Below are 23557 nucleotides of genomic sequence, written 5' to 3' on the forward strand. Positions count from 1 at the left end.
AGTATTATTTGCTATACAAAAGGTGGTAAAACTAGGTCAACCGATCTCAGAATTAGATACGGGACAAAATTCTTATGTGCGGATGATACTAGTTTTAGAAGAGAGCTTATACTGTTCATACGTTTGTTCGTGATCAAATTTAGAATAAATATTTCCTTTGTTTATTTATTTGTTTTTTCTTTGGACCTGTGTTATCACAGGTAAAAGCATTTAAGGAGTAAAAAATTGATTCTTTAACATTTTTCATAATATGCTTCAACGATTTTTGTTACATTGTTGTGGTATATTGTATCTGTGAGACCTTGTCTTACTTCTGTATCGACTATTATTTTTATTTCCTTCAGAAATGAAATATTTGTTTGTATGCCTACCTGCTTAGCATGAAACCAATATTTCTGAATAAATGTGATTCAATAATCAATATGTAATCAGTATTAATGTTTTAAAATTTTGCCTTTATAGCGAACGACTCCAATGTGCAGTTCCTCGACCAGGACGACGAAGACGACCCGGATACCGAGTTGTACATGACACAGCCATTCGCCTGTGGCACGGCATTTGCAGTCAGTGTACTCGATTCTCTAATGAGTACGGTAAGATCAGAAATGTCTAGTCGAATAATATTCTATCTTCTTTTGCATTATTTTCTTTAATTGAATTTCAAGTGCTTAAATATGATATTCTGGTCTAATAAATGCCTAGTTGCACTGAATTTAATAGGTTGTTGGTATTTTTTTGTTGTTGTTATTTTTGAGAGTTTAATATGTAAGTAAATATTGTTGAAGTTAATAAATAAAGCGTTAATCACTAAGTTCTCTTAAAAGTCTTATATAAACTAGCATCCATGCTGAAAAAAATGTGAAATGGTTGTTTCTTTCTAGGCTGAGGCAATCTCGGGAAATTATTTTTGAAATCATTTGTTCGATGTATTTCATATTTACTGAGACACCAAACATCCAAACCATGACGTTGTTTGATCTTTTAAAGTAATGTTTCTTGTTATTTCATTACAGAGTTACTTCAATGACAATGCCTTGACGCTGATCCGGACGCTTATCACAGGTGGCGCCACGCCCGAGCTGGAACAGATCCTTGCGGAAGGAGCAGGAATGAGGGGAGGCTACTGTACTCCAAATGTTCTGTCTAATCGCGATCGATGCCGGGTCGCCCAGGTTTCCCTGTTCGATGGACCCCTAGCTGCATATGGAGTGAGTATTATCCACACTTAAAATTGAAACTGTACTAGATTTTGGTATACATGTATAATCAAGATTTGTTGGAAGATTTCGATTGAAGAACTCGTGATTAATCTTCCCGAAAATGCTTCCAGAAATCGTCCAAATAAGACAAATCGTATACCAATGTATTTATATCGGACAATGTTGAGACTGTTGCAGAAATTGTTTCTTAATTAAAGGGAGAAAACTGTTATTTCTAGATATTCCGGTACACTTTACCATTTGACGATCTAGTCTGTGATATATGCTGGGAATGTCAAGGCTTAAAATGATTGCTGTCGTTTGATGATTTTTTGAAAAAAATGTTTCCAGTGCCATTGAAAAAGTCAAGTCATGTTTAAATATGCTATTCTGCATGTATATTCATATTGACAAGTAACATTTAACCAAACAATGGACTCTAGTCCACAGTAAATCTACACCCTTATCAAATGCAAGTTAGAAAACAATTATTTATAATTTAGAACTGAAAACACTTGTTTGCTATAATTGTTCTTTAATTCGGTTCATTAATGATCTTATGTTTAATTTTGTTATGTTATGTTTTCTTTCTTTCTCAGGATGAAGGTCACTATGGCGACCTGTTCGTGAATGCGTTACGTAATCATGGAATATTATGTATAGGTCTGTATCGCTTTCGTGATACCAGTGATAGTCAATCTAGCCCTTCATCAAAGCGCTACGTGATCACCAACCCTGCGGAAGACTTCGCCCTTCTCCCAACAGATCAGGTAAGGACGGACAAGGCCAATGAAAAAGAATCTGGTATATTTATCTTTAGCATTATCAAAAATAATTTTCATAACATTTTTATTAACTGTCACTTTTTTCTTCTTCATACATCGTCGTATTTGTCATCGTGTGTTTTTTCTAAACATTTCATCTTTTGCACATATTGGAGCTCATGCAGATCTTTCCATATATAACTGTATTTTTCTTAGTGGCATTTTCTCAACAAACAAAAAAAGATAAAGAAAAAAAACCAGTATTGGTATTCTTTCTCCATGACCTCATCCAATTTTCTTTGTTAACCTGTGTATATGAAATTATATACGTTTTTGTTTTCGGTTTTTATTGTTTAATTATTATTGTTCAATGGAAAACAAATTATCATTAAATCTTGTCAAAAAGAAAACCAATGTTTATACGAAAAACGAATAAAAAAGTATGTTTTAAAATGTAACTGTCTGTAAAAATAGCTATATTAGTAAAACCTGCCGTCGTTGTTAATATATTCATGTGATTACAGGTCTTTGTATATATCAAGGTGTTTTTCGAAAACCACGCCCAAATTCATATTTTTATACACTTATATTTGTTATAATATTTTATATATAGGTTATGATGAATGAATACCCTTTTTATTTATGCTTAGCAGTTTATATCGTATGTTATCTATACACATCACTTATATTGATTCCATCCACGATGATTCACGATGAGGCTAAAAATTTTATGTTTTGGAGCTTCTAAAAACATTTTTCGCGCCAAAATATCAAAGATATGAGTATATATGATTATACAATTTGCCAGTTGTTATTTAAAAGTTATATAATTATTTGATTGTACAACAAAATTTGCTTAAGAGCTTAAATAAGTTATACAATGTTTACAATGTACATGATCACTGTAAGCATTTTTATCAGGGAGTTATGATATTCGCTAACGTTATTGAAACGCCAAATAGGACAACATTGATAGATGATTTATATCTTTTTATTTGTAAATCTGGATTGTTTAATGTAGTTTGTTGACTTTTTGTTCATAAAGGGCAACAACTCTGTCAATCGCTTTGCTTTTATGAAATGTTTTAGCAATAGTATCCACCCTATACTCTTCACTTTCTCCCATCCTTGTACATCCCAAATATATGACTACTTTATCTGACTTAAAAAAAATCTACAAACATTTCCGGTCAAAAAATGCAGTTCAATATCAAACCACGGCGTAGAAATACATCTTTTTAACATAAACAAAGAAGAACATCGATAACAGTGTCCTGATAATGATCTTCGGGTGCAATAGATTATTTGCCCACTTTGAATATAGAATCCTAAACTCTTGTCTGGTGGCAAAAGCGTAAGGTATAAGTTGGTATAACTTGTGTCTGATTCTTTGTCCTAAGTTTGACAATAAATATGTCAAATCAAAAGTTTTGGTATTGAATAAAAATAAACAATAGACTAGTCTTCTTTTCAATTGACCATAATAACACTTTGTTCTTTAAAAAATGGAATAATGTGCGAGATAATGAAATTGTGATATAATCCTCAAAATTTGTTCCTTTATATAGTGTCCATTTTCAAATTAAATGATTTTATTGGTGGTTTCATTTAATAAATCAGCTGTATATTCACTGAATGCCTGACTCTTATTTTCGAGTATGTGAATTTAACATATGTATCAAATGAGAAATATTCTACCTAAAATAACTGTAAACTTAAAGTAGCTCTTTGTGGTAACGAAGAGAAATGTCTTAATTTTTTTTTTAGTTTTAAACAAAAAGATTTCATGTTTAAATGTTAGTGTAACAAACAAATATTAAATATATATGTCAATAACCAAACATATTAACCTAAGATATGATGATTATTCAATTGATATAATCAGAGTTACAAATGTCTGTCAACAAATACACATCATTTCATGGCGTGTTCAAAGAAATTCTTCGAAAAGCGAATAATCGGAGACAAATTTAACGCATGAACAAAGATAGCGTGAAGTAGTGCATGCATTTCGAAGCCATAGTGCATGGGTTTACCCGTTTCGATTTGGCAAACTAAACTTTCGGCCTGCAATAAACAAAAAACTAAACTAAAAATGCGACTACTTCGAGAAATGCTGATTTTTAACACATTATGTTTCATAAATAACATACCAACTTATCATTAGGTGTTATAATTTGTTTTAGTGTCATGGATGGATATTTACAATGTTTAATTAATTTGATTTGTTTACACATATAATCACATTTAACAAGGACAAACATCGACTTTTTAACTCTTAAATGTGCATGCATTGTTAAATAGATGATTGATTGTAAATTTTATGTTCATACTGTCTTATTTTGCCTCATTTCTCAAGAAAGTATGTTTTTATAACTAAATTTCTAGAGTTTACGATCATTTCTAAGCAAAGGCATGCTACCAAAAACGCAGAGCAATTAACTCTGCACACGAATAGGAAGGGCGCCTGTTGATATATATACGATGTCGATTTTGACAAACCAATGCGTACAATTAAATAAAATACTGAATTTGTTTTTAAATGTTGATAAAAATGAAGAGATCGTAAGTTTTTAAGAAATTGTCTCTTTTCTATTTTTCTATTTCGACAAAGAAAAGACAAGTTTAAATCAAGAAAAAATTACTTTAATACGTACATTGTATATCCATCTGATGTTGTCACTTTTCCACCCCTAGTTGACCCCTAAATTAGACTATAAAAGATATGTACATTGACAGATATCAAATTCTCTTAACATCTTAATTATGCCTGAAAATCTCGAACCAATCTTATTAGGTACATTCACTATGCATATATATCTTCTTCTTAAATGTTTATTTACATATATTTATAAATATGTTGTGTCACCTTCATGTCAGAGAGGCTATTTGGTGTTTGCATTGGTGTAGGACGTGACCTTTGACCTATGTTGACATGCATATATCTATATATTAAGCTTTAGGAAAGGAGCAGAGTTAAGATTATTGAGACTTCTTTAAGAACATTTTTTATGGGGTGGGGGGGGGGGGGGGGGGGGGGGATAAGAATAATAAGAATTTTTTGAAAACAACTTATGATTAAAGAAAGATTTTTTGCCCTAATTCCATTAATAATTCGTAAAGATGGAAGCTTTAAAAGGTTAGCATCTGTCACACTAGTTCAACTGGTCACTCTTCCATGAATGTATTACCCAATGTCTTGTCTATCTAACTTTACGATTTGTTATATTTTTCATTCTACTGTTTAGGTTTTTTGTCTTGTGCCATGCACTCTCTCACAAAGTTCCAATTCCTCATCAACTCGGAATGAGAAAAGTAAGCCGATATGTATAAATACGTATTATATAGAGTATACATTGCTTTGGCTGTTGTCCTTGCTTTTATCATTGTCGTATTATCATTAATTGGCTTTCTAGCATGTGATGGGCATGACGATATCTGCATGTACAAGAAAAACTAACAGTATTAAACATTACAGAAATGCAGATCATCATTATCTACTAACAATTCAATAACAGAAAATATTCATATTATAGATTACCCAGAAGCTGCTGATTGGACGCAGCTTTCTGAAGATTCTTATTTTTTTCATTGATTGATTTATTTTATTTATATATCTATCTTTTGAATAGCTAACATTTTAGCTAAGTATTTTTTACAGAAAATGAAAAATGTTTGTGATACGATTTAAAATCTAATTGTAGAAATAAAATTGATACATCTTATACTGTAAAAATATGCTTTGAATTGCTGATAATGTCTTTATATGTGTCGTTGGTCGTGAAACCTGTTTGTGAATTTTCGTGTATCCGTTCCTTCAGTGTGAATGATCAATATTACAAGATTGTCGACTACCATGCATAGAATAGCAAACACATACAAGTGATAGAATCGCTTTACTGTAGAATTTCGTTATACTGCCAGCAGTATTGAAATACAAGCATCATTTGTCCAGTAGAATATCGTGATACTGCCTCCATTTGTCCAATATAACACATTGATACAGCCATCATTTATGCAGTACTAAATTAATCATACTGCCAATTTTTTCTCAGTAAAACCCAGATACACAGCCATCACTTTCCAATAGAACACAATATGATTGCCACCTTTAGTTTAGTGAAACATAATAGTTAAGCATCCACTAGCTTTTCAGTAAAGCATTACAACATTTTAAAGTACAGTGTAAATGATCATATAAGCATATACTTGGCGACACATTGAAGGCAATATATAAGGCACTTGTTAAAGAGGCTTGCCCGCAGAGAGATCAGAAAAATTGGCTAATAGAAAAAGATTTTTTACACATGAGAGATTGTTGGAATTGTTGAGTTTTTCATTTTATTTTCCTTATAAAACGCTGAAAAGTGATATTAAAACCTCATTTTTAAATATCATTTATTTAATCGCAACCCGCAATAAGTCCCCGCTATAAAGTGGAGTCTAATTTGATTGACACATCAAAGAAACAAGCACGTGCACAGTGCCGCACAGTGATAACTTCAAAGGCAGCGGCGATTTACAAAGAAGATTTGCCGTTATATTCCATACATTTCCCTCTCAGGTTGAGTTTTAAAACGTCTTTTCAATACATATTCTGTAATTGTTTTCAAGAAATAAAGTCGGAAAGCCTCTAATTTTGTCACATAGAAACATGTACTGAAGTTTATTTAGTGATCGGAGATGTGCCGTTTACCGGTCCGTCTGCGGGTAAGCCTCTTTAAGAATGATCTAGTAATTGAATGATAGGCAGTGTTTCGAAGATTAACACTGTAATTAGCTAGTTTAGTTTTAGCGATTAATTGTATGCAAATAAGGTGTATATGTAAAAATAGAAAATGACAGCTTTTACTGACATTTCTGTTGCACGGTAAGTACAGTATCTCATTAAGTAAGTCCATCTCGTCTAATGAGAATATTTCTCATCGAAAATGCTGACAACTTGTGACTATTAGACACCCAGCAAAGTCTTTGATTGTGAATTTAATCAAGGTCCGATACGTTGTGGACTTTGACCGACAGTTTAATTACAAAATGTGGCTATGTTGTTGAAATGTCTCATGTCAAGTGCTCGCTATTGGTATTAGTTGATCTACGAGTTGATTTAACTGCAGGAAATACAGTGAGATTTTGTATTTAGAAAAAAAAGTGGCAATAAGTAAGATAAGTAAGATGTTTTTGAACCATCCATTGTTCATAGTGCCTAATAAATTACAATTGTTTTGTCTTAATATACAGGAACTGCAGGTTCTTATTTGTGTAGGTTGGTGAAATAGTTCGACTAGTTATATTCAGTAATGGTCACATCAAGGTCTCTGAATTCTTTTTGTTGTTGGTGTACCCTATTGAATGATTCCTGAACTGTTGGAGACGTTGACTGCCCTTTAACTGACCCATTATTGCTTCTTTTCGAAATAAGTCATGTTGCTTCTGAACAAATTGTTATCTGTTGTGCCAGCGTTGATTACCTGATGTAAGCTTCAAATGCTTCCAATGAAAGTGTCTTTCAAACTGAAATGGACTGTTTTTAAGCATAATGTAAATATTGTTGACTGTGATGGCTTACCTACATTGTATAAACTGTTTACTTTCCCAGGGTCATGCAACTGGTATCCAATTGTGTTGCTAAAAAGGCAATAAATATGTTAAAATCAAATCTCTGTTCATAACATGTATGCTAGTACACAAACATTGTTTTCTCTCTATTTCATTTTTCAAAGTCTGTTAAAATAGAAGCAGCTTAGATGGTATGCGATCATGGAAGGCTTATATATCTCTCTTAGCTTTGAATTATCGAGGAATGTCTATAGCTGTTCAGTGTTTTCGTTTCTTCATCCTGACCTTGTGGAATTTCACGTGAGCTATCCTGTCAATGCATGCTGTTGCCATAGTAACCATTGTGAGCAACACGTGTCCATGGCTGGTGTGATCTGTTGCATGCTGGGTAGTTGTGGTAGTAGTCACTGTAGGGATTACTATTAGCCCGCACGGGTCACATATATAGTCATTGAATATCGTTATGTAATATTGACGAATATATTAAGTGAACAAGTGAACGTAATCAAGCTCATATCATAACACTTACTGACAGCGCCTTTCCATTGTCTATTGTTGAGAAATTGTTTATATTGTTTTAAAAACAATTTGATCACTTTTTTTTCAAATTTTGGTTTCCAAGATTGTCATGAAATATAACTGTATGTAAAATTATTTGAGAGGAAAAACAGGAATGAATTTTACAGTATGTGAAATAAGATTTTTACTGATGCATTGGTCTGTATCTTATATTTCAGGCATTCTGCCTAATGCCTTTCAATCAATCAGTTCCCGGAAAAATACCAAGACCGACATCAAACAAGAACCGTGTACATAACACAGAAGTGGAACAGATTCAATAATCCACTCGCATCATTCGGAACTGCTTGGGAGTCGTAAAGTGCCGAGTATTTCATATGAACAGCGATCAAAAGGAACGTTTGCTTCTCATCCTCAGTTTTATTGAAGCCGGAAGATAAATCTGAAAGGCGATCGTGATATATACATTCATGAAAAAAGACGGAAGTATCTTTGCGCATGCGTCCATAATGAATAAAGGTTGAAGAGAAATGTTTATGTAGAGTAAACGCAAATCTTGGGTCAGTACAAGAAAATAAAGGTGTAATGTTGACTGTTTGAGTGTACCAAAGAGAAGATTATTCAACCCATCGAATTGTTCAATTTATTGTAATACTCAGTCGCAATGCTTCAGTTTCAAGCGTTTTGGTGATAATGATTAATTTACGCTTAAAAATTCTTTATCATGACGTGCAATAAGTAATCATTCGTTCTTAGAAGTGGAACCATGCTTTCAAGAATTTTTGCATTTTGTCGTTTTGTTAAAGTTGTGTGTATAAAATGTGTTGTTAGAAAAGTGTTTGTCTCGGAGAAAAATTCCTCGCACGTCTCACCGAATCTGATTTTTACTTTCCGAAGCACACAACATATATATTTCATATTTTCTTAAATATAAAACAATAGTGTCAAATAGGCGGAATGGTGATACTAATTTTTAGTATGATAAACATATGATAATATTTTACTAGCATTGCTTTACTTTAGATGTACTCTTTTATATATGAATAAAAAATGAATCAGTTTTAGGCAGTATTTCTATTGATGTAATACATGTATACTTAAAAATGACATTTTGCAACAAAGTTTCAAAATATTTGATAATTTGTAAACTGATAAACAATGACATTGTATACCAGTCCAATACCTTATGACCACCCTACAATGATATTTTAAATTAAAACGGATCAGAGAGTGAAATATATGTATATATATATCGCACTTGTTATGCGGGTATTTTGAATTTTTCTTTTGCTCGAATAAAAAAAGTATTGAAATTGACGTTAAATATCTCTGTGATACCAATTAGTGCTAGACATACTAACTTATATTTTAGATGAAGTTTATTTTCTCTGTAAAAAAACTTGATAAATAGTAAGTGTTGTTTTTGGTAATTCTGAATTCATCATATACATGCTCATGTATACGATAAATTGTTTCTGCAGATTCAATTTTTGCGACTTCTTTACATTTTTTTTTTTTTTTTTGTAACATCGAGAAAGAAAACCGCACATATGATTGACTTGAATTGCAGTTAAAATATCGTTTCTTTTTATAATGTTTTCTGCTCATTAGTTCGCTTGTTTTTGAAAAACAAATTTCCTGCTTCTTCATAATGTATTTGTTATTATTTACGGAACACTTGACAACATAAGTAATAGTAATAAAGGCACCATTTATATATTGTGTAGATTTTGATCATTTACCCTGTGAAGAGAAATGAAAGATATGTTTGATGACGTAAAACCATTGATGGCGGCAGTATTAATATGACGATGTTCTTTATAACGTTATTTCTAGGTTTAACTATTATGCACACACAACACACAGTACGTGCTATGTCTGAATGTATCGCTCTTCATTATGTCAAAGTTGTGATCGCCATTTTTTTTTTCTCCAAATTATTCATTTCATGGTTGTTTGGTCATGTGTTCATACCATCCAATGGGAACTCAGAGGATGAATTCTGATTGTGGATTTGCTTTCCACAAAAAGGTCAGAGGTCATATGCAAATGTATTATCGTGTATTTAATGGCGCAGTCGTATGTCTTGTATAATAAAACGTAAATTGTTTCTGAGATATTATTATAGGAATATATTCATATTGAATAATATTTCTGTTTCAAAATGGCAATACACAAATTATGTATTTTACTGAATGTTCGTTTGTTGTAAGAAGCTTTGGCATAAAACCAATTTAGAAACATTTTTCAGAATAAAATATGTTCATTTCTTTTAGATTTTCGATGAAAGATTGTATTGATAGGGTCTGTAATTTTTTTTGGAGAATTAATCCTGTAAAGTACCATACATATAATTATTTTGGGGAAGTTATTCTGCAATGTTCTATACGTGTTACAATTATTTTTCATACGAGTTTGGTGATTAATGAATTATGTATATTGTACCAATATTACTGACATATGTGTTGTTGGTATTGTAAATATCCTCGACTCTGTTGTGCAAAACTCCGCTGGCTATTTGGTCTCAAGACTATCATGTCATTCCTGAAATGTTGATAAACTTGTTTCTACATTTTCATTGAGAATTTGGTGTATTGTTCCATTACCTAAGGAACTATCCCATGGACAGAGTCGTAATTTAATCTAGTATCAACAAATCTTTAGCATTATTCTTTTTTATACAGCGAACAAAATATTAATCTTCATTGATTTATCAAACCTGTGACGGGTTTTAATAAAATTTTGCTTTTACTTATCTGTATTAAATATGTGTAATCCTTTTATCCTTATATAAATTTAATTAATTTTTCGCATGCCTAGCTGTACCAATGGGTACCATCCGGCAAGGACGTAATTCTGTGAGAGACCGGCGTCTCTCGCGTAGGAGACAGTACTGTACCTAAGCAGTTGAAGTTCTGTACAACACGGATCGTAACCTTGAATAATTGTACTGTGATCATATCTGTGATATTTTTGCCCCATGGTTTACATTTATTTTTCTAAACTAAAATGTTTTATTATGATATATCTAAGGTCATGATATATAAATATTGTACAAAGTTGTTGACGTTCTGTTTTTTAAAATGATAAGTATTTATAAATCAATCTAAATATTTCCCCGTTTATCACAAATGAGCATGTCACTGACGAATCAATGATCAGGCGCTCGGTCTGTTCTTTTATTCTGTATATTACATGTATATGCTGAAACTAATATTGTCTTCGTGTAATTATTGACATTCCCATCCTAAGTAGAGAGCTAGGACTATGTCTGAAAATCTGTAATTACCCCTAATCAATTTCTTTTTTTTTTCTTTCTTTTTAAAAAAAATGTATTATGACGTCACCAAACGTCAGCAACTATTTATGTATATGACAGATATAAATTATAGAGGTATTAGTGTTTTGGACACAAAATCCGTAATGTTTTGATTTCATTAAATGTTACAATACCTATTTCTGGGAATACTCGGAAAGCGAGGCTATTTGTGCTCTTGCCTATATAGCAAAAGCCAAGCTTCAGTTTGAACATTTCCTTGTGCTATTTTTCAAAGTATATCATTTTATTCTTTAACATTACCTGTTGAATTACAAACATACTAGCTTCATTTCTTATTTTTCTGTGCATTTTTTTTTATTTCATAAATGCAGCCTAAATGATAAAAAATAGTGTTTTGTAATATGTTTGATATTAACAAAAGAGCTTATAGAAGAAAATTATTTGCAAATACTCAAATTTTGTCTTATAAATATCATTTGCAAACGTTTGACATAAAATACTGGTGTTCATGAGTGAAAATTTTATCGATTCATCTAGTCAATTCCATGTATAACAAAATACATATGTAATTATAAATCACAGTAAGCAGAAACTCAAATTTGACATTGAGCGTCTCATATTCTTATAAAGGGAGATAACTCTGTCATTTTGAGCACATTTTTTCTGGTAGATAATCGATTTGATTCTTATTTTCCATTTTTCTTTGTGATTGTCGTTAATATATTATTTCTACGTCTATTTCATGGGTAATGTTGCAAGCTGAACTTGATACTTACACCATAGTGTCTAGACGTTGCCGCTCATTCGATGGATTTTTTTTTCTCAATGGGGATAGAAGTTATATAAACACCTACATGTACTAATGTATTTTTAATATTTGCAATTCACGAGCTATGTGTAACCGTTCGTATTTCTAAAATAAAATGATACTTTTATACTTACGTATGTGTCTGTGTTTGATCTATCAATCGTTGGTCCGAAATTAAATTAAACTTTGAAGGAGCGGACATTGTATACAACCTACTGCTGTGGACTTTAGTCCCCAATGTTTTAAAAATAACGAAAAGCTTTTAATTAGTGGCTACCAAACCCCCCTCCCTCATGCAATGTATTCTGATATTTCGGAGTTACTAGTCTGTTTAGCGATGACTTGACAGCCGGTGGGGGCCGATAATAAGAAGGACAGGATGCAGGTTAATTTAATCTTTGGCTGTACGATATATAACTCTCCATTCGCATTGAATGGTAATACATGTGATATGCTGTAGGTCTATTTTGTACAATTCTTATATTACATGCAAGTATACACATACGAGGGCTGATTGATAAGTTGTGAGCCTAATATTGAGAAGGATTTGAGTTTTGCCTGACATATTATTTTTCAACATGATCCCCTTAAGTATCTATACGCTTTTTGCCAGCGGTGTTTAAGGGCCACAATGGCACTTTCATAGAACTCCTTTTCTTGGCTGGTCAGAAAGTTATCCACTGCATGTTAGGGTTAGGGTGCCTGAAATAGCTGTCTGATGGAGCGAGATCAGGTGAATAAGGTGGATGCTCAATCAATTTAAAGCCACAATCGTGAATGGCAGCCATGGCAATGGCAGACTTTTTCACCCTAACCCTAACCGATTTTGTCCAGTTTGCAAAAGCCGGTTGTTTTGTTTACTTGAGAGGCTCACAACTTATCAATCAGCCCTCGTATATCCACATTGCTTACGTCCAATATATGTATGTTTTTACATGTATCACGATATATTGATATACATGTTTATTAACCTCAAAATATTGATATCTATGGTGTAAATATACGTACCTAAATTGTACACAAATCGTCATCGTCATATCTAACTACAAAATGGAATTTATTTTTGCAGACCGCGAAAGGTTAATTTTTAGCAATATACTTTACATAAGACATTACTAGAAAGGGAAATCTTTCAATACATATTGAGAGTAATATGTAACTAATAAACCAAACAGCACCTGTCACTTTCTGTCAGTATTCATGGATGAAGCTACATTTCAGACTTTGAAAATAAACATTTCAACTAATGTTATTATTAACTTGTAAAGTTAGACAAAAATGATATGACCGTCACACAATTTAAATGATATAAAATATCTTACCCAATAACAAACATGTATCCTTATCCGGGAGGGGCCGCGATGGCCGAACGGTAAAGGTGTCCTGACATTTTATCACTGGGCTGCGAGTTCGAAACACACATGGGACAGTTGCCTGGTACTGACCGTAGGCCGGTGGTTTTTCTCTGGGTACTCCGGCTTTCCTCCTCCTCCAAAACCTGGTACGTCCTGAAATGACACTGGCTGTTGATAGGACGTTAAACAAAATAACCCAAATAAACCAAATGTTCTCGGTAGGGGTCGAAGAATAAACCTGTTATCTTCCCCTGAGGTTACATTTGACCGATGCCCATCCGAATTCAGTCTCGACCTGTCCGCTTTGACTATTACAATATTTTATTAACCAAAACTGGAAAATAGCATTTGGCAGAAGTTTCTACAACGTATGAAGTCATCTCCCTACAAAAATAATTCAACAATAGATGATATTATATATATATATGTAGTTACAGTTCATATTAGTACATGTATGATTAAGTTTGCATTGTTTTTTTGGAAAAAAATTTCATACCTCTATGAAAAAAAATCCGAAAATGGCGCGAAAAATGTTACGTCACAATACAGCCATTGGCGTTGCGTATTGATTTGTGAAAAATAATCCCTTTTAATATCAGTTAATTATTCGTAAAACATGTTTGTTTTATATTTAATTAATTTCCAAAATTAGTTATATGCATTGATGTCAATTATTTTTAAGTTTAATAGGGTTATGAAAAAAAAATGGTTGCAAACTTTTGTAAGAATCCCTACGCTGATTTTTTCATACCCCAATAAACTATTTAAAAAGATGACATAAATGCTTAAATGTAGCGATTCTTACAGATACATAGACAACAGAAATATTTTAAAGTCAAGTTCATATCGAACATGTTGAAATCTTCTTCTGGATCTAATAAAAGTTTGCGGTTGTTTGAATACATCAGAATTTGTATCCAAAACTATATTTTTATTTAAAAACTATAATATTCTTGACGTCATAAGCACACTAAAAAAATGATAATGGAAGTTTCGCGTGAAACTTTGGACTTCATTGTGACAAAATCAATCGTTTTAGAAATATCGAGCGTTTTTAGCAAATGATACCTACAAAATGTTGTTTTCTCACAACACGTGCAGATTTCGCGCGCGCTGGTAAGTCAAATGTCAAATGTATTTTCTCGATATTCATTATTTGAACATTTTCTTTTCTTTCAAATAATTTTGTTCGTAGATTATAAAAACAAAATCAAGACGTCTTACAAGAGTTATTTCCCTTTAAACACGATATCGGTCTCCTAGTCGGAAAGAACTCGGGCTTTTTCTGATCGAACGTTATTGACAATATCGAATGGTTCCGTTGTGCATTCAGGCAGTCGAACTTGATGGTATTTACTGGTACGTATCTTTTAATTTTAAAAGAATGCAACCGAAAATTTGATAAATGTAGAACCTTATAACAACTGGCATTCAATGTCACCTGTATAACTAGACCCTACATATGAATCTACTTGTGGTACATATTACATCACAAATTTCATGGTCAGAACTCAAACAACATGGTCAAACGACATATTAAATGCTCAAACAACACATTATATGTTCAAACGGCACATTAAATGCTCACACAACAAATTACATGGTCGAACAACACATTACACGGCAACACAACACGTTATATTGTAACCGGGTGTACTTAGTATACAATGTCACAAGCGCGCGGAATCTGCACGTGTTGTGAGAAAATTGTATAAACGCGGGAGAGCACGTGTGGTAGTCTCGACACCTGTCACATTCCCTCCATACCTGTCACTTCGCACCTGACCGACACGCGGTGTCAATCGTACTAATCCTGTGGTTCACTGGTAAGTATTCGTAGTAATTAATTGATCTGTGATATTTTCTATACTTCTAAGTTTTCAGGTTTCTATTTCTACATATATCATCGTCCGAAAGACCCACTGGCTACAATATGCTCACTAAATATATTATATATGTTCATACAGCAAATTTTATACTTATACAACATATAACATGGTAGCAAGACACATCATGTAGTCACACAACACATTACATGGTCAACTGACACAATGCATAGTCACACAACACATCACATAGTCACACAACACATCACATAGTCACACAACACATCACATAGTCACACAACATATTACATAGTCACACGACACATTACATAGTCACAAAACACATTTCATAGTCACACAACACATTACATAGTCATACAACACATTGCATGGTCACACAACACATACTATAGTCACACAACACATTACATAGTCACACAACATATATCATAGTCACACGACACATTACCTAGTCACACAACGCATAATATAGTCACACATCACATTATATAGTCACACAACACATTACATAGTCACACAACACATAATATAGTCACACAGCACATAACATAGTCACGCATCACATTACATAGTCACACAACATATTACATAGTCACACATCACATAATATAGTCACACAACACATAATATAGTCACACAACGCATCACATAGTCACACAACATATTACATAGTCACACGACACATTACATAGTCACACAACACATTACATTGTTACACAACACATTACATAGTCACACAACATATTAAATAGTCACACAACATATAACAAAGTCATACAACTCATTACATAGTCACACAACACATACATATCTCACACATAACGTCCACAATACATACGTAAAACACATAACTCACAAAGCTATACATAGTCATACAACACTAACATAGCACACAACTTCCTCAACTCTATTCTTCCACAACATAATAGTCAACCACATTACAGCACACAACACATAACTAGTCACCAATACTTTATAGTCACACAGCACATACATAGTAAACAATTACAGTCCCGACACATAACAAGTACCATACTTTATGTCACACACATTACTTTCACAGACACTTTCATATTCCCAAACTTACTGTCCACACCATTAATAGTACACACTGTTAGTCACAGCCATACTGTCACAACAATCATATCCACACCAAACTAGTCAACGACACATTACATAACACCCCGACATATAAGTCCACGCAATCATATCCACAAACTTCATAGTCCACACCACACAAATCACAGAACACTTGCAAGTCAACAACATATATACCAGAACATATATGTCCACACAACACATTACATAGTCACACAACACATAACATAGTCACACAACACATAACATAGTCACACAACACATTACATAGTCACACAACACATTACATAGTCACACATCATATTACATAGTCACACGAAACATTACATAGTTATACAACATATTACATAGACACACAACACATAACATAGTCACACAACACATAACATAGTCACACAACACATAACATAGTCACACAGCGGATTACATAGTCACACGACACATAACATACAAAATGTAGTCACACAACATATTACATAGTCACACAACACATAAAATGGTCACACGACACATCTCATTTTCACATCACACATTACATAGTCACACAACATATATCATAGTCACACGACACATTACCTAGTCACACGACACATTACATAGTCACACAACACATTACATTGTCACACAACACATTACATAGTCACACAACATATTAAATAGTCACACAACATATAACAAAGTCATACAACTCATTACATAGTCACACAACACATTACATAGCCACACAACATATTAAATAGTCACACAACACATAACAAAGTCATACAACACATTACATAGTCACACAACACATAACATAGTCACACAACATATTAAATAGTCACACAACACATTACATGGTCACACAACACATTACATAGTCAAACAACATATTACATAGTCACACAACACATTACATAGTCACACAATACATTACATAGTAACATACCACATTATATAGTCACACGACACACTATATAGTCACACAGCACATAACATAGTCACATGACACATTACATAGTCACACAACACATTACATAATCACACGACACATTATGTAGTCACACGACACATTACATAGTCACACAACACATTACATAGTCACACGAAACATTACATAGTCATACAACACATTTCATAGTCATACAACACATTTCATAGTCATATAACACATTACATAGTCATACAACACATAACATAGTCACACAATACATTACAGTCACAACACATAACATAGTCACAAAGCATATTACATAGTCATACAACACATAACATAGTCACACAATACATTCCAGTCACACATCATATTACATAGTCACACGAAACATTACATAGTCATACAACACATTACATAGTCACACAACACATAACATAGTCACACAATACATTATATAGTCACACAGCACATTACATAGTCACATGACACATTACATAGTCACACGACACATAACATAGTCACACAATACATTATATAGTCACACAGCACATTACATATTCACATGACACATTACATATTCACACAACACATTACATAGTCACACGACACATTACATAGTCACACGACACATTATATAGTCACACAGCACATTACATAGTCACATGACACATTACATAGTCACACAACACATAACATAGTCACACGACACATTACATAATCACACGACACATTATATAGTCACACAGCACATTACATAGTCACACGAAACATTACATAGTCACACAACACATCACAAAGTCACAGAACACATTGCATAGTCACACAACATATTACATAGTCACACGAAACATAATATAGTCACACAACATATTACATAGTCACACGAAACATTACATAGTTATACAACATATTACATAGTCACACAACACATAACATAGTCACACAACACATAACATAGTCACACAACACATAACATAGTCACACAACACATAACATAGTCACACAGCGGATTACATAGTCACACGACACATAACATACAAAATGTAGTCACACAACATATTACATAGTCACACAACACATAAAATGGTCACACGACACATCTCATTTTCACATCACACATTACATAGTCACACAACATATATCATAGTCACACGACACATTACCTAGTCACACGACACATTACATAGTCACACAACACATTACATTGTCACACAACACATTACATAGTCACACAACATATTAAATAGTCACACAACATATAACAAAGTCATACAACTCATTACATAGTCACACAACACATTACATAGCCACACAACATATTAAATAGTCACACAACACATAACAAAGTCATACAACACATTACATAGTCACACAACACATAACATAGTCACACAACATATTAAATAGTCACACAACACATTACATGGTCACACAACACATTACATAGTCAAACAACATATTACATAGTCACACAACACATTACATAGTCACACAATACATTACATAGTAACATACCACATTATATAGTCACACGACACATTATATAGTCACACAGCACATTACATAGTCACATGACACATTACATAGTCACACAACACATTACATAATCACACGACACATTATGTAGTCACACGACACATTACATAGTCACACAACACATTACATAGTCACACGAAACATTACATAGTCATACAACACATTTCATAGTCATACAACACATTTCATAGTCATATAACACATTACATAGTCATACAACACATAACATAGTCACACAATACATTACAGTCACAACACATAACATAGTCACAAAGCATATTACATAGTCACACAACACATTACATAGTCATACAACACATAACATAGTCACACAATACATTCCAGTCACACATCATATTACATAGTCACACGAAACATTACATAGTCATACAACACATTACATAGTCACACAACACATAACATAGTCACACGACACATTACATAGTCACACGACACATTATATAGTCACACAGCACATTACATAGTCACATGACACATTACATAGTCACACAACACATAACATAGTCACACGACACATTACATAATCACACGACACATTATATAGTCACACAGCACATTACATAGTCACACGAAACATTACATAGTCACACAACACATCACATAGTCACAGAACACATTGCATAGTCACACAACATATTACATAGTCACACGAAACATAACATAGTCACACAACACATTACATAGTCACACGAAACATGACATAGTCATACAACACATTTCATAGTCATATAACACATTACATAGTCATACAACACATAACATAGTCACACAATACATTACAGTCACAACACATAACATAGTCACACAACACATTACATCGTCACACAACACATTACATAGTAACATACCACATTATATAGTCACACAACACATTACACAGTCACACAACACATTTTATAGTCACACAATCCATTACATAGTCACAAAACACATAACATAGTCACACAACACATTACATAGTCACACAGCAGATTACATAGTGCCACAACACATTACATAGTTACATAGCGGATTACATAGTCACACGACACATAACATAGTCACACAACATATTACATAGTCACACAACATATTACATAGTCACACAACACATAGAATGGTCACACGACACATCTAATTTTCACATCACACATTACATAGTCACACAACATATATCATAGTAACACGACACATTACCTATTCACACGACACATTACATAGTCACACAACACATTAAATTGTCACACAACACATTACATAGTCACACAACATATTAAATAGTCACACAACATATAACAAAGTCATACAACTCATTACATAGTCACACAACACATTACATAGCCACACAACATATTAAATAGTCACACAACACATTACATAGTCACACAACACATTACATAGTCACACAACACATTACATAGTCACACAACATATTAAATAGTCACGCAACACATTACATGGTCACACAACACATTACATAGTCAAACAACATATTACATAGTCACACAACACATTACATAGTCACACGACACAATATAAAGTCACACAGCACATTACATAATCACACGACACATTATATAGTCACACGACACATTACATAGTCACACAACACATTACATAGTCACACGAAACATTACATAGTCATACAACACATTTCATAGTCATATAACACATTACATAGTCATACAACACATAACATAGTCACACAATACATTACAGTCACAACACATAACATAGTCACACAACACATTACATAGTCACACAACACATAACATAGTCACACAATACATTCCAGTCACACATCATATTACATAGTCACACGAAACATTACATAGTCATACAACACATTACATAGTCACACAGCACATTACATAGTCACATGACACATTACATAGTCACACAACACATTACATAGTCACACGACACATTACATAATCACACGACACATTATATAGTCACACAGCACATAACATAGTCACACAACACATTACATAGTCACACAACACATTACATAGTCACACAACATATTACATAGTCACATAACACATAACATAATCACACAACACATTACATAGTCACACAACACATTACATGGTCACACAACACATTAAATAGTCACACTACATATTACATAGTCACAACACATTACATGGTCACACAACACATAACATAGTCAACAACACATTAAATAGTCACACAACACATTACATAGTCATACAACACATTACATAGTCACACAACACATTACATAGTCACACAACACATTACAAGGTCACACAATACATAGTCACACAACACATTACATAGTCACACAACATATTACATAGTCACACGACACATTACATAGTCACACAACACATTACATAGTCACAGGACACATTACATAATCACACGACCCCATTATATGCCCACAAGCACATAACATATTTCACAAAAAACACATTACAGGTCACACAACACATTACATAGTCACACAACATATTACATAGTCACACAGCACATTACATAGTCACACAACACATTACATAGTCATACAACACATTACATAGTCACACAACACATTATATAGTCACACAGCATATTACATAGTCACACAACACATTACATGGTCACACAACACATTACATAGTCACACAACACATTACATAGTCACACAACACATATTACATAGTCACACGACACATTATATAGTCACACAGCACATGACATAATCACACGACACATTATATAGTCACACAGCTAATTACATAGTCACACAACACATAACATAGTCACACAATACATTACATAGTCACACTACACATTACAAGATCACACAACACATTACATAGTCACACGAAACTTTACATAGTCACACAGCACATCACATAGTCACACAACACATTGCATAGTCACACAACATATGACATAGTCACACGAAACATAACATAGTCACACAACACATTACATAGTCACACGAAACATTACATAGTCATACAACACATTCCATAGTCATATAACACATTACATAGTCATACAACACATAACATAGTCACACAATACATTCCAGTCACACATCATATTACATAGTCACACGAAACATTACATAGTTATACAACATATTACATAGTCACACAACACATAACATAGTCACACAGCACATTACATAGTCACATGACACATTACATAGTCACACAACACATTACATAGTCACACGACACATTATATAGTCACACGACACATTATATAGTCACACAGCACATTACATAGTCACACAACACATTACATAGTCACACGACACATTACATAATCACACGACACATTATATAGTCACACAGCACATGACATAATCACACGACACATTATATAGTCACACAGCACATTACATAATCACACGACACATTATATAGTCACACAGCACATTACATAGTCATATAACACATCACATAGTCATACAACACATAACATAGTCACACAATACATTCCAGTCACACATCATATTACATAGTCACACGAAACATTACATAGTCATACAACATATTACATAGTCACACGACACATTATATAGTCACACAGCACATTACATAGTCACATGACACATTACATAGTCACAAAACACATTACATGGTCACACGACACATTACATAATCACACGACACATTATATAGTCACACAGCACATTATATAGTCACACAGCACATTACATAATCACACGACACATTATATAGTCACACAGCACATTACATAATCACACGACACATTATATAGTCACACGACACATTACATAATCACATGACACATTACATAGTCACACGACACATTACATAGTCACACGACACATGACATAATCACACGACACATTATATAGTCACACAGCACATGACATAATCACACGACACATTATATAGTCACACAGCACATTACATAATCACACGACACATTATATAGTCACACGACACATTACATAGTCACACAACACATTACATAGTCACATGACACATTACATTGTCATACAACACATTACATAGTCACACGACATATTACATAATCATACAACACATTACATAGTCACATAACAGATAATGTCACCATTTTCCTTTTAAATTGTTGATGATCTTCATTTTTGTATTTTGTCGTCTTCAGAACAACAATAATAAAAGTATATCAACTTCGTTGTGTAAACAGACATTTACATTGAGCTTAAGTTCTTTAACCCGGAAGAGAATTCACTAATAATATTGCCAATTCGCTGGATATTCGCCGTTTAGCGTTATTTCGACATTGTAATATGTATTTTTTCCAAAAAAAATAACAAACTTTTATTTGCGTCCCTTAAGTGGTAATTTTAGATTCAAACATAATAATAATAATTTTGATCAAAATATATATCAAAATACAAAAGAAAATTATACTCTTATCTGTATAATAGGCCGTATTTAATGTTCTTGCACTACCGTGTTTGTCCATTTTACAATGATGGGATGCTATCTAGATGACAGATTTATATGGCCGAAAGAGTTATTTGATGAAAAAAACAGGTAACCATTGCTTCAGGTATGGAATGATACATGTATCTTGGCTTTTATTGTTATTTTATAGCAATTTAAATACTGATATTTCCATGTCTGCGTCAAGTTGACACGTAAATAAGTGCAGCGACCCCACAGAATGTATTTTACTTCCTCTTTTTCTATAGCCAT

The 23557-nt window shown here is 33.1% G+C and overlaps 1 protein-coding gene and 1 long non-coding RNA gene across 2 annotated transcripts in view; both read left to right on the forward strand.

Annotated features, from left to right (window-relative positions):
- Window positions 1-12259, forward strand: part of LOC117337232 (calcium-activated potassium channel subunit alpha-1-like) — a 101357-nt gene extending 89098 nt beyond the window's left edge. The window contains exons 22-26 of the mRNA XM_033898109.1: window positions 463-593; window positions 1014-1208; window positions 1799-1969; window positions 5212-5278; window positions 8257-12259. Of these exons, the coding sequence (XP_033754000.1) occupies window positions 463-593; window positions 1014-1208; window positions 1799-1969; window positions 5212-5278; window positions 8257-8336 (644 nt within the window). The 3' untranslated portion in view covers window positions 8337-12259. The remainder of the gene's footprint in view (window positions 1-462; window positions 594-1013; window positions 1209-1798; window positions 1970-5211; window positions 5279-8256) is intronic.
- A 2944-nt stretch (window positions 12260-15203) lies between these two features.
- The window catches only part of LOC117337241, a 78219-nt gene continuing 69865 nt past the window's right edge, over window positions 15204-23557 (forward strand). Inside the window, exon 1 of the long non-coding RNA XR_004534774.1 lies at window positions 15204-15307. This is a non-coding gene — a long non-coding RNA (uncharacterized LOC117337241). The remainder of the gene's footprint in view (window positions 15308-23557) is intronic.

Source organism: Pecten maximus, chromosome 1 (genome assembly GCF_902652985.1).
Source record: "Pecten maximus chromosome 1, xPecMax1.1, whole genome shotgun sequence".
NCBI classification, from domain to species: Eukaryota; Metazoa; Mollusca; class Bivalvia; order Pectinida; family Pectinidae; genus Pecten; species Pecten maximus.